At 39.5% G+C, this 27270-nt stretch overlaps 1 protein-coding gene across 1 annotated transcript; it reads left to right on the top strand.

The window, feature by feature from the left end:
• Positions 1-25813, top strand: MCHR2 (melanin concentrating hormone receptor 2). Its single transcript, XM_049873976.1, has 5 exons — positions 1-182; positions 9978-10187; positions 17896-18090; positions 20648-20767; positions 25498-25813. Exons 1-5 carry the CDS (start codon positions 1-3, stop codon positions 25811-25813), a joined length of 1023 nt encoding a protein of 340 aa, XP_049729933.1.
• The last annotated feature ends 1457 nt before the right edge of the window (positions 25814-27270 follow it).

Here is a 27270-nt window from a genome sequence, read left to right as displayed (position 1 = left end):
ATGAATCCATTTCCCTCATCCTGTTGGAACACCTCTGCTGAACTTTTGAACAAATCCTGGAATAAAGACCTTGCTTATCATACCCCCAGCATTGTTGATACAGTCATTCTCCCTTCCATGATTGGGATTATCTGTTCAACAGGGCTGGTTGGCAATATCCTCATTGTAGTCACTATAATAAGGTAAGGGCTTCCTTTTTTTCTTTTCTTCCGTAACTAGGGAACAAAATGCTGTACTTCCTAAATGAACTCTTTCTCCCCTGTAGGACTTTGCTTAATAAAATTAAGTTTTGGAAGTATTTTATTAAAATAATTAATGAAAATTCTAGAGATATTTTTATCATATTTGAGGTAAAATCTGATTGGCAAATCCCAAAATGATAAGAACTAGGCCAGTGCTTATTGCTGGGCCAGTGACTTTTTAGAGCAACAATTCTCAATCTTAGCAGATACTAGAATCACCCGGGGATCTTAAAAAAAAAACTCTGATACTCTGTCAGATCCCAGAACAATTAAATCAAAATCTCTAGGGGTGGACCCCAAGCAGGGGCTGCAAATTGCAATGCAACTATTTCCTTTCCCTGCAATAAGAGCTGTCCTAAAAAAGTGACCTGCCTTATCACTCATTCAGACAAGAGAGAGACTCCACCTAATCACCCAAAGATGCAGTGAATCATAGATGGTGGACTCATCCCCTCAATATAAACCAAATCCAGAATAAGCTGAGAGATATCTGCTCCCCAGAACCTCTCTGGTAATTCCCTTTTTCCTCCCAAACCTAGAGCATAATGTTTAACCTGGAGAATAAGAGCAAAATGTTTGTTTTCTATGGATTGGATTAAATGGACTTAGAATTAATGCATGTACCATTGTACTTGATATTTTTGCTATCCTGATTATATTTACATTTTCATTTTACTGGTTTTTAACCAATAAAATTTAACTTTTGATCAGTAAATTTAAGCTTTTTTAATCATGGTCTTTGATCATACTTATAATTTATCCTGGTCTCTGATCATACTTACAACTACCACTTAGAAAAAAATTTCGTCCGTACTTACATATTATAAAAGGCATGGTTCCAGAATATTATCTCAGTATTATGATAAAAAAAAAAAAAACCCCACTACTGTCGAGTCGATTCTGACTCATAGCGACCCTATAGGACAGAGTAGAACTGCCCCATAGAGTTTCCAAGGAGCAATATTATGATATTAATACATAATTACAACAATCTATTATAGAGCATGTTACATTTATAAAACACACTTGTAAACTCATTTAATACTTAAAACATCAGTACTATTTTTACCCCTGTTTGAGGAAAGAGGCTCTGGAGAATAAACGACTTGTCCATTCTCACACAGCTAGTAGGTGGTCATGGCAATTGGACTCAGATCCTGTGAGTCCAAAATCCAGACTATTTCCTCCACACTAATGAAAGTACACAAACCAACCAACAAATGAACAAAATTAGACAAATAGTTGTTGGGTTAACCATGAAGATAGAAAAATCTGCACAGGACCAATTAAGAGCAAGAGCAGCTCTCAGGAAGATGGTGCAGCTGATGGTTACTGTCCCCAAGAAAGCTCATCACTAGTCACTTTTCCCAGGTACAAAAGAGGACCTAGCCACTCTCTTTGAAACTTTTCTTGTTACTGTCGTTGCAGTTAAGTGTAGAAAGTTGGTGGTACTGTTTTTCTTTTACACCATCCGTAATTGAAGATATATTTAGTACATTGGGATTCTATTCTTAATGAATTTGGGCATTCCTTAATATGTCCTGAACAGCCATTTAAGAATATCAAGCATTTTAAAGTGGAAGTAGTAATTCAATTCAATATGTATTATTAAATATGAATTGTATGGCCAGCAATGCCCTAGGGGTTATAGAAATACAAAAGAATATTATGTCATGTCATGGGGTTGTTAACCAATGTTATAAAACAATATGTGTACTGTTTAATGAGAAGTTAGTTTGTTCTGTAAACCTTCATCTAAAGTACAATTTAAAAAAAAAGTTGTACGCGTGTAAAAAAAAAAATGTGTTGTAAATCCTAACTTCTATGCTTTGTGATTATAATCCCATTTGGGAATGGGTTATCATTGTTACGTTGAGACAGGATTAGTGTAGGGTGTCTTAAAAAAAAACATTATCTCAGCACCTGCCTCCCAAAAGTTCATAGTCTAGTGGAGAAGATCAGAATGAAATGTGAAATAATTAGAAAAATAATACAAGGCATTAAAAATAATATTGTTGTTGTTAGGTGCCATCGAGTCGGTTCCAACTCATAACGACCCTATGCACAACAGAACGAAACACTGCCCGGTCCTGAGCCATCCTCACAATTGTTATGCTTCAGCTCATTGTTGCAGCCACTGTGTCAATCCACCTCGTTGAGCGTCTTCCTCTTTTCCGCTGAGCTCGTACTCTGCCAACCATGATGTCCTTCTCCAGGGACTGATCCCTCCTGACAGCATGTCCAAAGTATGTAAGACCCAGTTTCACCATCCTTGCCTCTAAGGAGCATTCTGGCTGTGCTCCTTCTAAGACAGATTTGTTCGTTCTTTTGGCAGTCCATGGTATATTCAATATTCTTCGCCAACACCACAATTCAAAGGCGTCAATTCTTCTTCAGTCTTCCTTATTCATTGTCCAGCTTTCACATGCATATGATGTGATTGAAAATACCATGGCTTGGGTCAGGAACACCTTAGTCTTCAAGGTGACATCTTTGCTCTTCAACACTTTGAAGAGGTCTTTTGCAGCAGATTTGCCCAATGCAATGGGTCATCTGATCTCTTGACTGCTGCTGCCCTAGGCACTGACTGTGGATCCAAGCAAAATAAAATCTTTGACAACTTCAAGCTTTTCTCTGTTTATCATGATGTTGTTTATTGGTCCAGCTGTGAGAATTTTTGTTTTCTTTGTGTTGAGGTGTAATCTTTACTGAAGGCTGTAGTCTTTGATTTTCATCAGCGAGTACTTCAAGTTCTCTTCGCTTTCAGCAAACAAGTTTGTGTCTCTGCATAACACAGGTTGTTAATGAGTCTTCCTCTAGTCCTGATGCCCTGTTCCTCTTCATATAGTCCAGCTTCTCAGATTATTTGCTCAGCATACAGATTGAATAACATGGTGAAAGGATACCACCCTGACACACCCCTTTCCTGACTTTAAACCAAGCAGTATGCCCTTGTTCTGTTCGAATGACTACCTCTTGATATATGTACAGGTTCCTCATGAGCACAATTAAGTGTTCTGGAATTCCCATTCTTCGCAATGTTATCCATAGTTTGTTATGATCCACACAGTCAAATGCCTTTGCATAGTCAGTAAAACGCAGGTAAACATCCTTCTGGTATTCTCTGCTTTCAGCCAGGATCCATCTGACATCAGCAATGATATCCCTGGTTCCATGTGCTCTTCTGAAACCGGCCTGAATTTCTGACAGTTCTCTGTCAATATACGGCTGCAGCCGTTTTTGAATGATCTTCAGCAAAATTTTGCTTGTGTGTGATATTAATGATATTGTTCTATAATTTCCACATTCGGTTGGATCACCTTTCTTGGGAATAGGCATAAATATGGATCTCTTCCAGTCAGTTGGCCAGGAAGCTGTCTTCCATATTTCTTGGTATAGACGAGTGAGCACCTCCAGCGCTGCGTCTGTTTGTTGAAACATCTCAACTGATATTCCATCAATTCCTGGAGCCTTGTTTTTTGCCAATGCCTTCAGAGCAGCTTGGACTTCTTGCTTCACTACCATCGGTTCCTGATCATATCCCCCCTCTTGAAATGGTTGAACATCAACTAATTCTTTTTGGTATAATGACTCTGTGTGCTCCTTCCATCTTCTTTTGATGCTTCCTGCATCGTTTAATATTTTACCCATAGAATCCTTCACTATTGCAACTCGAGGCTTGAATTTTTTCTTCAGTTCTTTCCGCTCGAGAAATGCCGAGAGTGTTCTTCCCTTTTGGTTTTCTATCTCTAGCTCTTTGCACATGTCATTATAATAGTTTGTCTTTTTGAGCAGCCCTTTGAAATCTTCTGTTCAGTTCTTTTACTTCATCATTTCTTCCTTTTGCTTTAGCTGCTCGACGTTCGAGAGCAAGTTTCAGAGTCTCCTCTGACATCCATCTTGGTCTTTTCTTTCTTTCCTGTCTTTTCAATGACCTCTTGCTTTCTTCATGGTTGATGTCCTCGATGTACAACTCGCCTGGTCTGCAGTCACTAGTGTTCAATGCGTCAAATCTATTCTTCAGATAGTCTCTAAATTCAGGTGGGATATACGCAAGGTCATATTTTGGCTCTCATGGGCTTGTTTTGATTTTCTTCAGTTTCAGCTTGAACTTGCATATGAGCAATTGATGGTCTGTTCCACAGTCGGCCCCTGGCCTTGTTCTAACTAATGATATTGAGCTTTTCCATCGTCTCTTTCCACAGATGTAGTCAATTTGATTTCTGTGTGTTCCATCTGGCAAGGTCCATGTGTATAGTCACCATTTATGTTGGTGAAAGAAAGTATTTGCAATGAAGAAGTTGTTGGTCTTGCAAAATTCTATCATTCAATCTCCGGCATTGTTTCTATCACCAAGGCCATATTTTCCAACTACTGATTCTTCTTTGTTTCCAATTTTCACATTCCAATTGCCAGTAATTATCAATGCATCTTGATTGCATATTCGATTAATTTCAGACTGTAGCAGCTGATAAAAATCTTCTATTTCCTCATCTTTGGCCCTAGTGGTTGGTGCGTAAATTTGAATAATAGTCATATTAACTGGTTTTCCTTGTAGGCATATGGATATTATCCTATCACTGACAGCTTTGTACTTCAGCATACATCTTGAAAAGTTCCTTTTGATGATGAATGCAACACCATTCCTCTTCGAGTTGTCATTCCCAGCATAGTAGACTATATGATTGTCCAATTCAAAATGGCCAATACCAGTCCATTTTAGCTCACCAATGCCTAGGATATCAATGTTTATGCCTTCCATTTCATTTTTGACAGTTTCCAATTTTCCTAGATTCATACTTCGTACATTCCAGGTTCCGATTATTAATGGATGTTTGCAGCACTTTCTTCTCATTTTGTCGTGCCACAACAGCAAATGAAGGTCCCGAAAGCTTTACTCCATCCACGTCATTAAGGTTGACTCTACTTTGAGGAGGCAGCTCTTCCCCAGTCATCTTTTGAGTGCCTTCCATCCTGGGGGGGGCTCATCTTCCAGCACTATATCAGACAATGTTCTGCTGCTATTCATAAGGTTTTCACTGGCTAATGCTTTTCAGAAGTAAGGTGCCAGGTACCTCTTCCTAGTCTGTCTTAGTCTGGAAGCTCAGCTGAAACCTGTCCTCCATGGGTGACCCTGCTGGTATCTGAATACCGGTGGCATAGCTTCCAGCATCATGCAAGCCCCCACAGTACGACAAACTGACAGACACGTAGGAGTTAAAAAATAATAATAATAAAGAGGGGAAAAATATATAGTTCAAATATACGTTCCAGAAAGAGAAATAGAAGTTCGGAAAGAGTCTCAGGGAGCCTCAAGGAGGTTATAGTGCTGAGTAGAAAGTTAATAGCCAGAGAGGAGAGGTGATGATATACTGGGCTGGGCAGCCACAGGTATTTCAGGAAAGAACTTGGCGTGTATAGCAGACGCTAGATTAGCAGACTAGAACTGAAAGTGTTTTTTATGGAATGCTAAAACCAGCCAGTCCTTGGGATAGTTTCTAGCTCACTTCATGTTTGTCTATATTATATCTGCCGGCTTCTCCTCCTACCTTTCCTCAGTATTTTTGTGCCTAAGCATTTTTGCCTTTGTCTCCTAAAGAAATATATATAGTGTCTCATGCCCAAAGAGCCTTGGTCTCACAAACCATTGAGGAAAAATCTTTATAAGATGTTAGCCCTTGAGAAATAGTTGCATTTTTACAGGCAACATTTATATGCAAAGACTTTTCAATGGTGAGATTTCAGGATTTGGAGCCAGAGAAACATCTTGGGCCCCTCAAATCCTACCGGTAGACAATGGCCTTCTTCCACCTACTCCTGTAGAGACAAAGTTGGAAAAAAAAAAAAAAAAAAGAATGTGGAATGTGAACTCTTCTAAAAGTGAATGCTGAGCTATAATCACTGTTGTCACTAGAGAAGTGTGGGGGAAGCAGACTGTACTGGGTGACACTGTCAGAGGGGGTGACACCAACACGTCTGTCTATAAAACTCTTGTGTGATGTTCGAGGGGAAATTTATTATTTTTTATAAAAAATATTCCTGTAGTTAGTTATAACAACAAAAACATTTTCCATAAGCCCAGCTTATGCGTATCAATATACCTACAAGGCTAAAATTCTATGCTAATTTGCTTTTTGAACCTTCTAACGTGTTCCAGTCAGAGCCGTCTTTACATCCCACTTACAATGATGCTTTGAATCACGTGGTTTCAACTGCACCACTGCAGACATGTGCTGTTGTTTTCATTGCTGCCAATGTTTTTATAGTCACTGATTTTGTCAAATTTTCTGGAGTTTTAGCTACAATATTGTGGTAATTAGTACTTGTGAACCTATACCAACTTTTTTGAGAATGAAGTAGTAATTAAAGGAAAAGAAGGACAAAAATCAAAAAATATTTCTGATCAGTTACTAATAATACTGTAATTCAATGTAAAAGATTTTACAGAACAATTTTGTTGTTAGTATTCATATAATCTAAGAAATATTACATTTAAGTAATTTACAACTTTATTTAGCACATATTATTCTATGATTAAAATTGATCATAAACACCACCAAGGATTCTACATGGTCTGGTATGGGAGGAGGTCAATGGGCGGGATTACACCACAAATTTCCAAACTGGGTGACACCAACCCTAGTGACGCCACTGGCTATAATGCATGGACACAGAATCTCAGTATAAATAGTCGCTTAGCTGGAAACAAAGAAAACCTGTGCCATCATACTAACAAATTTGTTCACGATGATTAAAAAATATACTTTGTTCACACTATTACTGTTTTATAGATAATATGTGAGAAAATATTTTAAATAAAGGGATGGTAATGGAGCTTATTAAATGAATATTTTAATCTTTTAAAAACCATTTGGAAGCAACTGAATTTACCTAATATACTTTTTTTGGAAATTTTTTCTTAATGTTTTTATATTGCCTTGCCATGATTTTTTGTTACCTTTTTAATAAATGAATGGGTCAATTAAAATACTAAAATTATGCTAAAATAAGGGAAAGTAGGTACATTTAAATAATATTTAATGTATTTTCCCATTTAAGGTAAAGCACATATCAGAGAATAAGCATCAATAGAACTAAAAGTCACTAAGATCAGTAGTGATGCTGGGAAGCAAGTAATGAACTAATTTATAAATTTGTCAAAGGTAGATTAGAAACATGTATTTTTAAAAAGGAGGCTTAAGGGAGATGGAGCTTCAAGAATAAGATGTTCTCTGTGGCTTTTTAAAAAGCAAAAAGTGCTCTGTAAAGTAGTGAGGCCAGATCATTACTAGTGTGTTGTACCTAAGGATTTATAGCAGGTCAAAAGGAAGTTGGTTTAGAAAATGTAAGACGAAAATTGCACCTATTGCAACATTATTTGTTCCTCTTTCATTCCCGGGAAACAGATCAGTGAACTCAACCCTGTTACTCAACCACTCTTCACAGCCACTGCAGGCTCAGGTGAAATACTTTAATAAAGGAGATGACGTTTTTCTTTATCAGTCCTCCACCTCCCAAACGTTTCTTTCTCCTGTCCACTGACAGGCCCCTACAAGTGGGCATAGACTCTCAAAGGGATGTCTTATTCTCCCATAAATAAAAAGTTCCCCATTCTGTCATTTCCTGCCCTCATCTCCCTGCCAGGTCAACTAATACACTATATTTAGTCATGAAGTACCAAATATATCTTATTTTTAACCTTCCTAATAGTGCCAGAAGGTGACCTGGTGGTGCAGTGGTTAAGTGTTCAGCTGCCAATCAAAAGTTCAAAGGTTCAAACCCACCAGCTGCTCCACAGGAGAAAGACGTGGTGGTCTGCTTCCATAAATATTACAACCTTAGAAACCCTATGTTGTTGTTGCTTTTAGGTACCGTCAGTCAGTTCCCACTCATAGTGACCCTGTGTACAACAGAACAAAACACTGCCCAGTCCTGCACCATCCTCACAATTGTTGTCTTTCTCCTATAGAACCGCTAGGTGAGTTGGAACTGAGTGGGCTGGAACCACCAGCCTTTTAGTTAGCAGACAAGCACTTAACCCTCTGTGCCACCAGGGCTCCTTTTCAGGTACTTGTTGTTAGGTGCCCTCAAGTCAATTTCAACTTATTGTGACCCTAAGGACAGAGTAGAACTGCCCCCACAGGGTTTCCTAGGCTGTAATCTTTAGAGAAGGTGATCTGCCAGGCCTTTTCTCCTGCAGAGCCCTGGGTGGGTTGGAACCACCAGCCTTTCAGTTAGCAGCTGAATACTTAACCATTGTCCTACCAGGGCTCTTTTTTCAGGTACTAGGGATGAGTAAAGACCAAGCCTTTTGCCTGAGTGAGCTTACAGTGAGTGTAATTTGTTGCTGTGTAGCAAATTACTCCAAAATTTAATGGCTTAAAACAATCAGCATGTATTATCTCACAGAGCTTCTGGTCAAGCAGCTTAGTTGAGTGATTCAGGCTGCAAGTCTCTAATAAATTGCAATCAAGCTGTCCTCCAGGGCTATAGTCATCAAAAGTCTTGACTAGGCTGGAGGGTCTGCTTCCAAGGTAGCTCACACACACAACTGGCAAGTTGGGACTGGTTGTTAGCAGATGACTCAGTCCTTTTCACATGGACCTCTTCTTAATGTTGGTTGAGTACCCTCACAGTGTGGAAGCTATCTTCCCCCAAAGCTAATGACCTGAGAGAGAGCAAGAAGAAAGTCACACAATGTCTTTTAGGTCCTAATTTCAGATGTCACACACTGTCACTTTCACCATATTCTATGTTAGAAGCGAATTACTAAGTCAATTTCTGCACTCAAGGGAGGTGAATTAGGCTCCACCTTTTTAGAGGAGGATTATGAAAGAATTCGTGAATGTACAGTCATGCAACACATAACATCCTTTCAGGCCATGTCCTACCACGTGTATATCTGGTCCCATAAGGTTATAATACCAAAACCAAACTCAGTGTCGTGGAGTCCCTTCCGACTCAAAGCGACTCTATAGGACAGAGTAGAACTGCCCCATAGAGTTTCCAAGGAGCACCTGGCGGAAATGAACCACCAACCCTTTGGTTAGCAGCTGTAGCATTTAACCACTATGCCACCAGGGTTTCCATAAGGTTATAATAAAAAGAAATTCCAATTGGAGAATAGGACATAGCTGATGTGACTAGACGTAGGGAATGCGGCAGCTTTCTGCATGCACCGGCACATGTGCCTCCTGTCTTGTATACAAAGCGATTGCGCTACCATTATATTTAACTCAAAATTTTAGTGTAATAGGCTTTATGGCAGTTCACAACCCGGGGACTGCCTGTACATAATATGGTGCTCACACAACTCCAAATCACATAACGTCTTATTTCACAGAACATATTGTGGACATTAAGCAACCCATGATTGTATTTTTAAAAAACACTACAGTTAGTTGGAATCTCTGGGTGGTGGTGGTGTGAACGGTTAAGTGCTTGGGTGCTAATGAAAAAGTTGGCCATTTGAGTCAACCCAGAGGTGCCTTGGAAGAAAGACCTGGTGATCTGCTTCCAAAAGGTCACAGATATGAAAACTCTACAGAGTGCAGTTGTACTCTGACACACAAGAGTGAGGTCACCATGAGTGGAATCAACTTGATGCCTTTGTGTAGGCTTTACTTTAACTTTTAAAAGTTCATTATGGCAATTGAAATTTTCTAACAGGTGGCATAAATCAAAGCAGGTGCATGCTTTTGATGTCAGTCTTCAGCTTCTCTCCATTTCTTTCAGCTCAAGAAAAAAAACAATCCCTGACATTTATATCTGCAACCTGGCTGTGGCTGATTTTGTCCACATCATTGGAATGCCTTTTCTTATTCACCAGTGGGCCCGAAGAGGAGAGTGGGTATTTGGGGGGCCCCTCTGCACTATCATCACATCCCTAGATACATGCAACCAGTTTGCCTGTAGTGCCATTATGACTGTAATGAGCGTGGACAGGTAAGTGAAGAGGCTTGGAAAGATCTAAATATGATTCAGAGCCATCTGTACTCCTCCAATTTAAGCAATATCATTGCTAGTTTATAACAGCAAAGCTTCTCTTCCTTTGTTTATGTCATCATAGGAATGATTCCTTAAGAATTCTTTTTTTCATCTTTCTCAGAGGTCTATTATTTTTTTAATGGAAAACCTAAAACACTAAAATCTTTTTTTCTCATCTTTCTTTTTGACCTTAGTTTTATTTATAGCTCACTGCAAGAAAAAAAATAACAAAATGTTAGAAACCAGAACAAACTCCCCCATCATTCTTGCAATAAGGAAGCAGAGGCCCAGAGAGATGAGGGGATTTGTTGGAGGTACATGGAGAGCAAGTGTCAGGGCCAAGAACCAAACTAGAGCTCCTCACTGCCTAAACCCAAAATCAAACCCATTGTTGTCGAGTTAATTCTGACTCAGCAACCCTATAGGACAGAGTCGAATTGCCCCATAGGGTTTCCAAGGCTGTAAATTATGGAAGCAGACTGCCACATGTTTCTCCCATGGAGCGGCTGGTGGTTTTGAACTACTAATCTTTCAGTTAGCAGCCAACCACTGAACGACTGCACCACCAGCACTCGTAGCCTCACTCGCTATCCAGGTCTAATTCTAGTCACTGTCTCACGCACTCAGGTTACCATCTAGCAGCTCTCTCAAAGTAATCAGTGGAGTAGATATGGGTTCTTGTGCAGCTAGGAAAGCCATCTTTTACACTCATTAATATAATTGATTGATGAAAATGTTGCCATTTTACATCATTAGAAATTTATTCTACTGTGTCCTGGAGTGTGCTATAGCCATACTCACCAACCGTGTAAGCTAATGACATTCATAGTGATGATGATGATGGCTCCACTTATGGTGGAGCCAGTGAGTGGCAGAGCCTGGCTCACATTCAGGCCATTTGACTCTAGAGATGGCAGGTAGCTCGTAACGTCCTCTGGGAAGCATGAGAACTAGGATGTGTCCTTCATCATCCAGATGCCAAGACTCCACATCAGGTCTTAGCACATATCCCCATGTAAAAACAGGCTCCAAAGACAACCATAATACACACAACAGTAATATGGTGTCTGGAAGAACAACTCACTTAAAATCTCAACCCACTTTCTACTTCCTACTCCATTCACCCAACTCAACATTTCTGATGCCCCTTGCCCTGATCTACTTTATCTTTTTCTCTTGCTTTAAATATATAATTTAAATTTTCTTTTTTCTCACTGTTTATTTAGCTTTCTGTACCTCTGAAACGTAAGATCCACAAAGGTAGAGTCTTTGTTCACTGATATGTCCCAAACACTATGTAACAATGCTTGGCATATGTTGTGTTGTTATTAGGTGCCATCGAGTCAGTTCCAATTCATAGTGACCCTGTGTAGAACAGAGTGAAACACTGCCTGGTCCTTCACCATCCTCACAATGGTTATTATGCTTAACCCCATTGTTGCAGCCACTGTGTCAATCCATATAAGTAGGTGGCATATAGTAGTTGCTTAAAAATATTTGATGAAAGACTTGAATAAGTAAATGTCAGTCGTGAAGAAAGTGTTAAATTCCCCGGGGTCCATTGAGAACTTCTTCCTGAGCACTGCCTCTTTCCCCCTTTTGAGTGGGCCTTTGGGGTAGGGAAGTGATGACCATATCTTCGGATCAATAAATGAAGGAATGGCAAAGTTAATATAAATTCTCCACTCTGACAGAAATGAATAATGACGGTAATGTTTTATGCATTTTTATATCCTGCTGCTTTTCTGCAAAAAAAAAAAAATTCTCAAAATATAAAGTGTGCTTCTCAACTTATAATTCATACAATATTTTTAAATTAATGTACTGTGTAGGACTGGTTAGCTCAGCTGATACCAGCCAATGCTGTCCATGTCTTGAGGAAAGCACAGTGAGCTTGCCAGTGTTCTAACACTGGGGAGAGGACCCTGCACAGGCCAGGCCCACTTTAGAGGAGTAACTTAAAACACGGCCCTACTGAGAGTACTCCCAATTGCATGGATTAAAAAAGCTTCTCCAAATCCTCTCTATGTTGGATATAGGAGAGTCGGGGCCTATTTTAAATATGGACATTTGCCCTCCTCCTGAAAATTGCTTACTGTAGATAAAGTGAAGAGGAATTTTCTGCCTTGGAACAGACCAATTGTGTATAGTTCCTAATGTCGACAGGGTTTATTTCTGTGTGTGATATATATATATCTCCACTATGTGCCTGTCAGTTTGTTGTGCTGGCTTCTGTGTTGCTGTAATACTGGAAGCTTTGCCACCAGTATTTCAAATATCAGCAAGGTCACACTTGGTGGACAGGTTTCAGCTGAGCTTCTACACTAAAACAGACTAAGAAGAAGGACCTGGCAGTCTACTTCTGAAAAAATTGGCCAATGAAAATCTTACGAATAGCAGTAGAACATTGTTTGACATAGTGACAGAAGATGAGCCCTGCAGGTTGGAAAAAAAAAAAAATTGCCGTTGAGTCCACTCTGATTCATAGCAACCTTATGGGACAGAGTGAGACTGCCCCATAGAGTCCAAGAAGTGGCTGGTAAACTCAAACTGCTGACCTTTTGGTTAGCAGCCAAGCTCTTCACCACTGTACCACCAGGACTCCATCAGGTTGAAATGCACTCAGAATATGACTGGGGAAGAGCTGCCTCCTCAAAGTAGAGTTGAACTTAATGACGTGGATGGAGTCCTACTTTTGGAACCTTCATGTGCTGATGTGGCACAACCCAAAATGAGAAGAAACAGCTGCAAACATCCATTAATATTTGGAATGTGGAATGTACGAAGTATGAAACTGGAAAAATTGGAAGTCCTCAAAAAGAAAATAGAACACATAAACATAGATATCCTAGGCACTAGTGAGCTGAAATGGACTGGTATTGGCAATTTTGAATCAGACAGTCATATGATCTATTATGCTGACAAATTGAAGAGGAATGGTGTTGTGTTCATTGTCAAAAAGAACATTTCAAGATCTATCCTGAAGTACAACACCGTCAGTGATATTATAATATCCATACTTCTGCAAGGAAGACCAGTTACTACAAATATTATTGAAATTCATGCACCAACCATTAAGTTCAAAGATGAAGAAATTGAAGATTTTTACCAACTTCTGCAGGCTGAAATTGATCAATCAAACATGAAATCAGGATGCATTGATAATTACTGATGTTTGGAATGCAAAATTTGGAAACAAAGAAGGATTGGTAGTTGGAAAATACAGCCTTAGTGACAGAAATGATGCTGGAGATAGCATGATAGTATTGTGCAAGACTGACTTCTTCATAGCAAATACCTTTTTTCACCAACATAAACAGTGACTATACACATGGACTTCACCAGATAGAATACACAGGAATCAAACTGACTACATCTGTGGAAAGAGATGATGAAAAAGCTCAATATCATCAGTCAGAACAAGGCCAGGAGCTGACTACAGTGCAGACCACTAATTGCTCATATGCAAGCTGAAGTTGAAGAAAATTAGAACAAGTCTACAAAGCCAAAGTATAACCTTGAGTATACCCTGCCTGAATTTAGAGACCATCACAAGAACAGATTGATGCATTGAACACTAATGATCAAAGACCAGGAGAGTTGTGGAGTGACATCAAGGACATCATCCATGAAGAAAACAAGAGGCCATTAAACAGACAGGAAAGAAAGAAATGACCAAAATGGATGTCAGAAGAGACTGTGAAACTTGCTCTTGAATGTTGAGTAGCTAAAGAGAATGGAAGAAATGATGAAGTAAAAGAACTGAACAGAAGATTTCAAAGGGTGGCTCAAGAAGGCAAAGTAAAGTATTATAATGACATGTGCAAAGACCTGGAGATAGAAAACCAAAAGGGTAGATAGAATACACTCGGCATTTCTCAAGCTGAAAGAACTGAGGAAAAAATCAAGCTTCAAGTTGCTATATTGAGAGATTCTGTGGGGAAAATGTTAAACGATGCAGGAAGCATCAAAAGAAGATGGAAGGAATACAGAGTCACTGTACCAAAAAGAATTGGTCGATGTTTAACCATTTCAGGAGGTAACATATGATCAAGAACTGATAGTACTGAAGGAAGAGGTCCAAGCTGCACTGAAGAAGGCCTTGGCAGAAAAACACGTCTCCAGGAATTGATGGAATATCAACTGAGACATTTCAGCTAACAGATACAGCACTGGAAGTGCTCACTCATCTATGCCAAGAAATTTGGAAGATAGCTACCTGGCCAACTGACTGGAAGCGATACATATTTGTACCCATTCCAAAGAAAGCTGATCAAACAGAATGTGGAAATTATTGAACAATATCATTAATATCACACACAAGTAAAATTTTGCTGAAGGTCATTCAAATGCAGCTGCAGCAGTACATTGACCGGGAACTGCCAGAAAATCAGTCTGGATTCAGAAGAGGACATGGAACAAGGGATTTCATTGTTGAAGTCAGGTGAATCAAAGTTGAAAGCAGAGAATACCAGAAAGATGTTTATCTGTGTTTTATTGACTATGAAAGGCATTTGACTGTGTGGATTATGACAAATGATGGATAACATTGTGAAGAATAGGAATTCCAGAACAGTTAATTGTGCTCTTGAGGAACCTGTACATAGATCAAGAGGCGGTTGTTCTGGCAGAACAAGGGGTTACTGCATGCTGTTGAAGGCTCTTGAATATGCGATGGTCTGCCAAAAGAACGAACAAGTCTGTCTTGGAAGAAGTACAACCAGAATGCTCCTTACAAGCCAGGCTGGCAATGTTATGTCTCACATACTTTGGATATGTTATCGGGAGGGATAGTACCTGGATAAGGACAGCATGCTTGGTAAAGTAGAGGGTCAGCAAAAAAAAAAAAAAAGGGAGACCCTGGATGAAATGGATTGACACAGTGGCTGCAACAATGTCTCAAGCATAAGGATTGTGAAGATGGCACAGGACTGGGCAGTGTTTCATTCTATTGAACACAGGTTCTCTATGAGTGGGAACCAACTCGAGGGCGCCTAACAACAATATATACATCCCTGAGAAGCATTTTTTTTTTAATCTGGGATGGACATAGAATGCTCAAATTTATTTTAGAATTAAGATACTCAGGCCCTTTCTTTCTCTCTGCCCTCACTCTATAGGACTGTGGCCAGAGACAAATGAAGAATCTATAGAACTGAACCTTTCCCTCCCTAGCATTTATCATAGTTATATCAAATTCACAAAGGTGCAACAAAATCTGCAGTAAACGGATTATAGAAATGGAATTTTCTGTTTAAGGCCATAAGCAAATGTCAGTGCCATCAGTATGCCTTATTATTTAGACAAAACATTTTCATTGCCAATTTAATGGATCATAAGTTTCAAGAGTTTCTGATAACACTTTCATTTTTCTTTATCAAACATACTTCAGAAATTTTATAAACATTCAAAGTATTAAAAATATTTGCCACCAGATAAAATCTACCTAGAATTTTATCAGTGGTTACTTTTGTAAATAAATTCTCCGGAACATTAAAAGTCAATTAGTAGGAGCCAAAATTCCCTATTCATTCATCATTCAACAACTATTTATTGAGCATTGATCATATGCCAGGAACTGCACCAGGTGCAGGAGACAGAGCACCATTAAACTAATAGTCAAGGTTCTTGCCCTTGTGGAGCTTCCATTCCAGGGATGTAGACATTAGGTGAGGAATCACAAGGTAAATGTATAATTCCACACAGTGATAATAACTAGTGAGGAAAAGCAAGGCTTCCAACAGTATTTATAGTCACGGACCCTCGTAGAAGATGGCCGGTCAAGGGAGGCTTCTCCAAGGAAAGGATAGTTTAATTTGGGGCCTGAAGGAAGAGCAGGAGAAAGCAGAAACAGCTCCTTCCAGGCAGGTGAAACAGTATGTACTGAACCCTGAAAGGAAAAGAGCTCTGGATTGAAGGAGGGCCAGAGGGAGACTGACATAAGTTCCAGCCAGGACAACAGGCAGGGCCAGGTGGAGAAAGGCCTGTGGCCATGGTAAGAATTCTGAATTTTATCTGGAAAGCTACCAAAGGGTGTTCAGCTGAGGAAGGATAATGGTCAGAGATGAGCTCCCCAATCTGTTGACGCCATGACTCCATTAGCTTTTCAACCCAGAAAGAATGTTGACTGGGCTTGCTGTGCAATCACTACAGCAGGGAAAGAGGGAGGCAAGGTGCCCACCCCGCCCCCACCCACAGCTCACGTCTTCAGGTCTCTTCTTTCCTTAACCACAGGTGATGTATGCTTCAGGAGGGGCACAGGTGCAGCGTGCTTCAGGAGGGGCTGCTGAGGCATCCTGGGCCTAAAGGTTCTCCCTCATGTGGAAAAAAACTGAGTGTAAAATGTTTTGCCTCTTTTACAAAATTGAATGAGCAAGAGAACAGGGATTCTTACATTTTTACAAGTCTTTATTAAGTAGCTCTACAAAAACTTAGGGGAAATTAAGTGACCATTGAAAACTACCTTTTGAGGGCGGTAGTGGTTCAGTGGTAGAATTCTCACCTATGGGGTGGGGGGAACCCAGGTTTGACTCCCAGACAATGCACCTCATGCAAAGCCACCACCCGCTCGTCAGTGGAGGCTTGAGTATTGCTTTGATGCTAGACAGGCTTCAGTGGAGTTTCCAGACTAAGACAGTAGGGGAAGAAAGGCTTGGTGTCCTATTCCCAAAAATCAGCCAGTGAAAACTTTATGAATCACAACAGTCCAATCTACAACAGATCGTTAGATGATGCAGGACCAGGCAGCATTTAGTTCTGTTTAGCATGGGGTCCCCATTTGTGGGGGACCAACAAAACCATCTTTTACATTTATTTAAGTTCTACTAATACCGCCTTCCACCCCCACCCCCCAGCAAAACTGCTTCCTCAAATACCCTTCCCTCTGAATCTGAACTCTTCATCTTTTAGTTGTCAATTGGCTCTGAAAAGTTCTTGGATTTGCTGGAGTACCAAAGATATTTGAATTGTCAGGGCTGCAAGTTTAATTGATTAACCTTTTTTCTGCATCTAAAATAAAAAATAAATTTAGAAAAACAAAAGCCTCTTCCCCATGATACTAACCCATTTCTTCCCTCCAGCCTCTCATCTAAATTCACTGGGGAATTTGCATTGTCTAAACTAGTCACACTCATTCATCTTCACTGTGATTTCTATGAACTGAATCTCCAAGAGCCTGGGGACCCTATTGTACAGCCGTATCAAAATGTCTATGGGATGTGCCTAACCTCATCTTGCTGGGGATTCTCTATCGGCCCTGTACTTTCCTCCTTCCTGCCTCTATGACTATAAATCGTACTGGGAAGAGGGTCATTTCCTTCTGGAGGAAATCCCTGTTCAGAGATAAAGTTTTCCAGAGCCTCCTTTACAACGGAAGCACCTTCGTAAAGAAAGAGTTTACACCGAAGAATTTTACCAAAACTACCGGTGTGTTCGTGGAAGTGACAGCTATTTTGATGAGTGGTTTATTCAGACTTTCAGGGTAAAGAATTGTTTTCTCTACAGATACCAGCCAGCTCTTAGAAAATATAACTTTCTTTTGCCCTGATAGAGGTGTGCTTCAGGGAGGATAATAATACTAATAATTTACTCTTGTCATGAACCTTTCATCCTTGGAGCTCAGCGCTTTTATTGATTGTTCCCAAGCCCTTCTTAACTGGCTTTACAGGTACTTGGCTCTCATCCAACCATTTCGACTTAAGAGTTGGAGAACAAGGTACAAGACCACCTGCATCAATTTGGGCCTCTGGGCAACTTCCTTTATTCTGGCATTACCTGTCTGGGTCTACTCAGAGGTCATCAAATTTAAAGATGGTGTCGAGAGTTGTGCTTTTGATTTAACATCCCCTGATGACATACTCTGGTAGGTTGTTAAGACTTAAGAAAAATAGAGTTGAATTAAGTTGTGAAGTACTTCAATCTCCTTGTCAACACGTGAGCAGCCTCCTAGAGTGTCCTTGGGGATCCTCTTCTTGTCAGTCTCCATACTTGGTTTTCTGCTTTCCACAATCAAGTTGATAGTTTGATTTTAAGGAGAGGGGTGCTTACTCTTCTGGAACCTTTATAAAAAGATTTTGAATTTAATCATGTAACCACAGTGGTTGTGGATATATTTAGATATGGGTTTAAAGATACGTAATAGCTAGACAAGCCAGGAATTCAGCAATCAAGCAAAGTCGGAATTTTCCAAGAGGACCTAAAAGTTACAAAGATGCAAACCTTATCAATATGCGCCCCACACAGCCATTTCAGTTCTTACGTTTCAAGTTGAAAAGGAAAATTAAGTCAAAATTTTCCTACTTGAAATTTTTGAATGTAGTATTGGAAGCCCATGACTAAGAAATTTTGAGCACTTACTGAGGGCTAGGTCCATGGATGGTGCAAACGGTTTGTGCTCAACTACTAACCTAAAGGTTGGCAGTTTGAACCCACCCAGTAGGGCCACATGAGAAAAGCCTGGCTCTCTGCTTTCATAAAGATTATAGCCAGGAAAACCCCATGGAGCACTTCTACTCTGTAATACATGGGCTTACCATGAGTCAGAGTCAGCTTGACAGCAACAGGTTTGGTTTTTTTTGGTTTACTAAGAAAGGTGTAACAATCAACTTCCATAAATATTACAGCCTTAGAAACCCTATGAGGCAGTTCTTCTGTGTTCTGCAGGGTCGCTATGCGTCAGGATCAACTCGACGGCAATGGGCTTTTGGGTTTTTAAGGGCCAGGTGCTGTGCTAGGTGCTTACCTTATCTCAAGTCAGCCTGGAAGATTTCTTTCCCCGCTCCATCATTTGTCAAATGGGTGGGTCATTTCTTCATGACGTAGAGGAGGTACAGGCCCAGTAAAGCCACAGATCCAGGAAAGAAAGCTTCATGTGAGTGCAGTAATGATGGGATTGGTCATTCGCTGTTTCTCCCACCAGCATTGGCTGCACTCCCAGACAAAAACCAACAGCCAACTGACAGGAACCAAGTGGTGAAGTGATATTTAATTGCTCATGGCTTATATGAGCCCCAGCCTGCCTAACTGGACAACCTGAGGTTCACTATACACTATATGATCTTTAAAAAAGAAAATTAAAAAAAAAAAAAAGTTCTGAATCTACAGCTGCTTCTGCTATTTTTGGTTGGTTATCATAAAGGATACTCTGAGGTGGCAGCCTCTGTTATTCCTCCTAGAATTAAGCCCTTAAGATGATCTGAGACTGGAACTACCATGCTGCACTCTGGTCCCAGGTATTCTCCCTGTCACATCCACCCAATCTGGGCCCACCTTCTTTTCCACAGGCCAGAGTTTTGCCAGCAAAGAGGACAGATGGTATCTGTGCGGGACTGGAGTTAACGCATCTGAAATTACCTCCGGAGGAGCACCAAAAACAGATTTTATAACACACCCTCCCTCGAACCCATTGAGAGGCCATATGGTGCCATGGTACAAAATGGGCTCTGAAGCCCAGCTGCCTGTCTATGTTCAAACCCCACCTCTGCCACTTACTAGCTGGGTAACTTTGGGAAAGCCACTTAACACCTTTGTGCCTCAGTTTCTTCTCTAACATGAGGATACTAATGACATCAGGCTCATTCACATAAATTCAGTGGGTTAACATACATAAAGCACTTAGAACCGTGCCTGTTATTGTTGTTGATGTCAGCTTCCATCGAGTTGACTCCAACTCATGTACACATGGCCTTATGTATTCCAATCATATATATGTGCAACAGAACAAATCATTGCTCAGTCCTGAGTCATCCTCACAATTACCAGCATGTTGCAGCTACTGTGCCCATGCGCATCAGCAAGGGTCTCCCATGCCTTCATCGGTCCTCTACTTCACCAAACACAATGTACTCCTCTAGGGATTGATCCCTCCTGATGACATATCCAAAACAAGTTAGTCAACGTTCTCTTGTGATACACTAATTTTCAGAAATAGATTGCCTGATCTTTCTTCTTAGTCTGTCTCGGTCTGAAAGCTCCACTGAAACCTGTCCACCATGGGTGACCCTGCGGGTATTTGAAATACTGGTGGCATAGTTTCCAGCTTCACAGCAATATACAAGCCACCACAGTAAGACAACCTGACAGATGGGTGGTGGGAACAGTGCCTGCTACATAATAAATGTTACGCTGTTGTCTATTGTTGTTAATAATGATAATAATAAAGATAACAATAAGTAGACTTACCTGTTCTGCACTCAGTAGAGTTGGGCTTGGCTGAAGAAGAGACAAGCTCTTCAGTGAACAATGAAGAGTTTGACTTCTTCCCCATGTGAAAGCATCCAGAGATCCTTAAGTTTCCCACCAAGGAATTTTACCCTGGGCCCTGAAAAATCAGAGTTATGCCTCATAAATTATAAGAGCTAATTCCTAGCATAGTGAATTTAACAGCAATGTCTTCTTTCTCTCTCTTTTTCATTTTACAGGTATACATTTTATTTGACAATAACAACTTTCTTTTTCCCTTTACCTTTGATTTTGGTGTGCTATAGTTTAATTTTATGCTATACTTGGGAGATGTATCAACAAAATAAGAATGCCGGATGGTAAGAGCTTGCCTTATTTTACTTTATATTTGTGTTTATAATGTGTTTCTGTGTTGATCTCTTTGAGTTTATCCTAGTTGGAGTTTCTTGAGCTTCTTGGATGCGTAGATTCATTGAGAATTTTTTGACCATTATTTCTTCAAATATTCCCTCTGCCCATTTCTCTCTATCCTCTGTTTCTGGGACTTCCATTATGTGTATGTTGGTGTGCTTGTTGATATTCCCCAAGTTTCCTAGACTGTTCATTTTTCTTTATTGTTTTTGCTTTCTGTTCCTCAGACTGAGTTATTTCATTTGATCTACAGGTTTGTTCGTTCTTTCTTCTGTCTGCTCATATCTGCTATTGAACTCCTCTAGTGAATTTTTCACTTCCATTGTACTTTTTCAGCTGTAAAATTTCTATTTGGTTCCTTTTTATAATTTCTATCTCTTTATGGTTACTGTTTACTTGTTAAGACATCATTCTTCTGGTTTTCTTTAGTTCTTTGTCCATGGTTCCTTTAGCTCTTTGAGTATATATGATAGTTTACATAAAGTCTTTGCCTTTGTGTAGTAATTCCAATGTCTGTTCTTCCTTAGGGAAAGTTTATGTTCTTTTTTTTTTTTTTTTTCTTTCTGTTAATGAATCATTCTTACGTTCTTGGGTCTTTCTTTTTTTGCATGCATCATAAATTTTTCTTGAAAACTAGACATTTTGAATATTATGATATTAAAGAAAGGAAAGAAGAAATATTCTCTAGGGCTTTTCAGAAAAGAAGAAATATTCTCTAGGCTCTGAGCTGAGGGCACTCCTTCAATGCTTAGCCAGGCCATTTACAACTCTGCTTTACCTTTCACTTCCTGCTTGACTTGAGCCTAAAGAACAGCCAGAGGTACTAACTTAGGGTCTTCTAAAGTCTTTTCTGAGCATGCATGCTGTCCTGAGCATGTATGTGGTGTTCTTGGTTCCAGCATACACAGCAACTTTTCAAAGCCTGTGTTACCCTCAAAAAAATCCCACTCCTTGGCTTTTCCTCATGAGATTTCAGTATACCTATTATTTGCTCTGTTACTTTTTGCCCCAGTTGGTAAACTGTTTGCCAAGGTGTTATTTTTGGCCCCAGATGGCAATAGCTTCTTCATTTAACTTTCATTGTTTTCAAGGACCACATAGCCATATACTACTCCATCCTGGTAGAGTTCCAAGTAGATGAAACAAAGAGAATTTCCTTGTGACAGTCATCTGGGTAAACCTCAGTCAGGTCAAAACAGACAAACACAATGTCTTGGAAACAAGGCCCACTTTGCTCCCTCCAACACCAGGAACATTGGCCACCATTTTCAAAACTACTGCAATGCTGGGGAGAAGGGCGGGGCTTAGGTAAGTTAAAACACCACAAAGATCTTCTGTCCTGTTTCAGTGACCTTTTTTCTGTCATATGTTTACTTAGTTTATGGAAACTTTTGACTATCTTCCAGAGTTCTTATAAGATTGTTTCTGAGAGCTTTGCCAACTTTTTGATGTTTCTGGGGAGGCGCTCCCCTAGAGGTCTCTACTCCACCATTTTACTAATGTTGCTCCCTACTTTAGTTGGCAGAAGAAAAATAAAGATAAACTAAGACATCTACAATGGCAACTTAAGTGATAATCACTTGAAACATGCTACACTTGAACATATGAGTATTTCTATATATATATGTGTGTGTCATTTTCTGAAAATAAGACATGTTTTGAAGCAGCTTTCTGATGATCTCTCAGTGATAAATGTTGAAATCACTAATGTAATGGTTTCATTAAAATGTGAACAAAACTCAAGACTCTATTTAAAGAATTTAATATTTGTCATCAACAAATGTCATTTAAATGTTTTTGTTACATTTTTTGCAGAGTTGTGTACATATGTAACTATCTTAGATGTTATGTGCAACCTTTAAGTTTTATGTTTTATTTTTTTTTTTAATTTACAGGAGAAGGATCTGATTAATTTTAAATATTTAGAGGTAAATGAAACCAAAGACTTACCTAGAGAAAATAAACTTGGGAAAGACCTTTAAAGATACTTGTCTCTAAAACTGCTTGAATAAATCTAAATTATTTCACTTTGAAATTTTACTTACCAAGTTGTTTAAATAAGTCAGTCAGTAATTATCTAACATGTTGGGTCAGAGCCACCACTAAAACTTGTCTTTCAAATAGATTTTTGTATTTCTTTTGGAAAGGCAGGTTTCTGGGTTTTCTCTGCACACTATATTCAAATCTTAAGCTTTTAAATCTGAAGATTTTAAAAAAAAAAAGATGTGAACAATATAACCACCAGTAGTCAAAATCCTGATACCAAAAGTTGACGTGGTCTGTGGGCTCACAGTCTTTTTCCCACCTAGCTTCTTGAAATTCTTTGATAATCTTACGCTATTAAAGGGTAGTCCATTTAGACTGGGAAAGGGAAGAAGTCATAGGAAAAAAAAAATTAGCTTCTAAATACTTCCAAGGACTTGAATTGGTAAGCAGATTGAAATGGAATCATACAGAACACTAGGATATCAAAAGTTGAAGAGGATGTTTTGGTCCTTTTAAAACAGTTGTCCAAATCAGGTCATTTTGTTCCTAAGATTTTTCCCAGAAATGCTGAAAGCATTTTATGAAACAAAGCTTGCACAATTCAGATATGCCTCAAAATACAAGAAGTTAGAGGAATGGTGTCTACTCTGATAAACTGCAGATAAATCATTGTTTTCAAGTGATTTTTAGCCACGCTGCCTTTTTTCATATTACTCCCACGAATTTTTTTTTTTTTTTTTTTTTGGTTTGCCCAAGAATTGTTCATCTGCATCAACCATGTCCCCAGGGAGATTTCTGTTAAATGTCTGACTATGACATAACATGACAAAATTTGGAAACTTTTTAATAATTTTTTTTGGAATAATTTTAAATGTACGGAAAAGTTACAAAGACAGTACAGAGAGTCCCCATATACTCCTAAGGTGATAACTCCAGGGATAACTTTATAACTAACTTCATGAGGGATAAGTTTGACCAAAAGCTGGTTCCTATGAGGTAGAGGTCAAATATACTTCCACTTTTCAACTTCCCCATTATTTTTGATACCAGCCATCCCATAGCACTCTCTCTACTGTGTTCAATCATTCATTGCAATGCACACAAAACTCCTGGAATCATCATACCTGCAATAATCCATTGCCGATGGTTTGCTTCTGACTCATAGCAACCCTACAGAACAGAGTGGAACTGCCCTCAGCATCTCAAAGGAACACACTTACCCTCCTGAGAACAGATGTTCACTCTCAAACGCTCCATGAAGTTTCTCTGGAGCAGATATGCACCCTGCCAATACAACTCTTAGGGCCGACATGCCCCCTGCTGATGCAGCTCTTCATCTCAGCTCTGCTCCACTCTTTGGACCCACTCGTTGTCTCTACTGCATCATTGCTGCCATCCACAGCTCTAAGCATGTTACCAGCTCTTTTACTCAGGTCTGGGAGGGTTTCTGGTACAGGGCTTCTGTGTCCTGATGGACATGACACCCTCTCAGCTCTCAGGCAGAAAGCCCTAAAACCTCTATGTTTCACTCCCTCCTATAGGGAATATGTCATTAACTTCAAGGTGGGACCTCCCTAGCTGAATTGGAGCCCAACCAATCCTTGATTACCTAGGAAATGTTAATCAACTCAGGCACTGTCAATTACCAGGCACCAAACCAAACCAAAGTAACAAACCCTTAAGTGTAGAAGCAAAAAAAAACCTTGGGAAATCCTCTAAGCCATTTCGCAAAGAACCAAGGGCAAAAGGCCCCACGAGGGAACTCATGGCAATACAATTCCGCACTCAGTTTCCTCATTGTTAACATATAACAGTGGCATGTTTGTCCAAATAAAGAAACTGACATTGGTACATTACTGTTAACTAAACTCTAGACTTCATTCGGATTTATTAGTTTTTCTATTAAAATTCTCTTTCCGTTCCAGGACCCAATTCATGGCCCCATGTTGCATTCAGTTGTCAGTTCTTCCCAATCTCCTCTTGTCTGTGACAGTTTCTCAGTCTTTCCTTGTTTTCCATACCCTTGACAGCCTTCAAGAGTACTGTCCACATATCCTGTAGAATGTCCCCCCATCTGGGTATAGAAAAAATCAGCTCTTCTCATCATGTCATGTTAGGGAGTACGTGATAGCCACATGGCATCACTGATGATGTTAACCTTGATCATGTGGTTAAGGTATTGCCAGGTTTCTCCACTATAATGTTATTATCTCTCTATTATTTGGAAGTGAGTCACTAAGTCTAGCCCACTTTCAAGGAGGGAGCAGGGAGGCAGGAATTAAACTCTACCTCCTAAAGATGGGAGTGTTGTTGGTTGCCATTGAGTTGATTCCAACTCATGGGAGTAACTACATATATTATTTGGGATTCTTCAGTAAAGAAGATTTGTCTCCTCTCCATTTTATTCAATCATTTGCTTTTGTCAGTATAGACTCATGTTTGTTTATTTTATACATGGGGTAGTAATTCTATACTCTGTTCTTTTTTTTATTTCTCAAAATGTTCCAGCTTTGGGAAATTTTTAGCAGGAATGAAAAAGAACCTTCACAATGCTCTGAATTAGTAGAAACAAAAATGACCTTCATATGTCACTACAAAGCCATTATGAACTGTCCCAAAGTTCTAGGAAATCATTGCCCCATCATTTCTACTGTTGCTTATGTTCATGTCTATTCTAATGTTTCCTTTGCAGTTACAATCCCAGTGTTCCAAGGCAGAGAGTGATGAAGCTGACAAAGATGGTGTTGGTGCTGGTGGCAGTATTTATTCTAAGTTCTGCTCCCTACCACGTGATACAACTGTTGAACTTACAGATAGAGCAGCCCACACTGGCCTTCTATGTGGGCTATTACCTCGCCATCTGTCTTAGCTATACCTGTAGCAGCATTAACCCTTTCCTCTACATCCTGTTGAGTGGAAATTTCCAAAAATGTGTACCTCAAATTCAAAGGAAGTTGACTGAGAGGAAAATCAACAATATGGAAAACACCCTGAAATCAAGCTCTTAGGAGAACAAGTAGATCACTGAGAGTCTAGATAGGCTTGTCTTTGTTATTGGCATAATTAGAAAGGCAAGTGAGATGGTATGTGTGTGCCCATTACTCTTGTACACTTGTGACCCTTAGCATCATGGAACAGAATTGTAACCAACCATCCAAACGCAATGAGTTTAATGTGCTAACTTCAGTAAAATTTAAAATGTTGATCTGTATAGGGGATAGGGAGTGGAATAGTCTAAGATACCTGAGCTCTGTTGTGATATATGTTATTAGAGCATGTTATAGACTACCGTGATTAAAATGCCCATCTGTGACCATCTACTGAAAACTCACCAAGGAACCTACAACTCCTGATGTTTGTGCCCACACTGTGGCCTCATTTTAACAGTGCCCTCCAGGTTCCAGGGAGACCATCTTACAATGAGGTCTGATGTTCAGCTATTTTTGACCCACAAAAATGGCAATTTCATATGGGCCAATCTAATAATTCAATAACCAAGCCCCACCTTTTAGCTCACAGTCACAATCTGCCGTACACATGCAATGTGTAGTTTATGCATCGCAAGCTGTGAGGTAAGCATTGTCACTTTGGTTTGCTAAGGCACGAAAAGGTTAAGTGATAGGCTTAAAGCTGCACAGCTGCAGAAGAGCTGGGATGAAATCCAGATCTGCCTGGTTTTGTCTTTTTCCATGCTCCACGATGTCAGTCTGTTCTGTACCTAACATCCTGGAGACGGCCAGTAACTTAGTGTCTTTTGCTTTCTCCTGCAACCCTACAAGAAATGAACTAAAGTCTGAAAGAAATGAGTAGATGGTTTAAGCATATTCTTTTGGATTTAGCTTTGTTCTTATTCCTGCTAACTGTAGAAAGCAGTGTCTGCATTTTAATAATAGTGTTCTTCGCTTCGGGATGCTGTACATACACTTAGACACATTTTGTTTAAGTTACAGACTCTATTTGTTCAAGTGCATGAAAAGTAAATAGCCCTCAAATTCAAGGTATTCATTCTGTCCATCTTTTCCTCTTTAGCTTGTATGAAACATGCACTTTGATATAGTTTAAGGAAAGAAAAAACTGCTTTTAAAAACCTATATTCTCCACAAAGTCATATACTGTTATTTTGTTTGTGGATGAAATCTCTAAATCCACCTCCTTCATCTAGGTACAGAAAATTGCTTGTTCCACGGACATCTGAACCTGATTTTTAATCAGCCCTTTTTAGAAAAATAGTCACAAAGATCGGCCTTTTGAATGGCTTATTCTGCCTTTTTTGTATCTCAATTATATTTGAGTCAAATTTTACAACCAAAGGAATGACTTTTAACCCAATTATTGGGTTCTAGATCTTTTAGACACTGTTTTGGCAGAAGATAATATCTAAATGCATATCTGGATGAATGGGCGTATAAACAACGTAAGAACTACAACCTCAGACAGGTCACATCTGAGACACTTTAGTTCTGTG

Source organism: Elephas maximus, chromosome 1, assembly GCF_024166365.1.
Source record: "Elephas maximus indicus isolate mEleMax1 chromosome 1, mEleMax1 primary haplotype, whole genome shotgun sequence".
Lineage (NCBI taxonomy): Eukaryota > Metazoa > Chordata > Mammalia > Proboscidea > Elephantidae > Elephas > Elephas maximus.
Note: the sequence above shows the minus strand (reverse complement) of the source record. Positions and strands in the feature narration are given on the sequence as shown.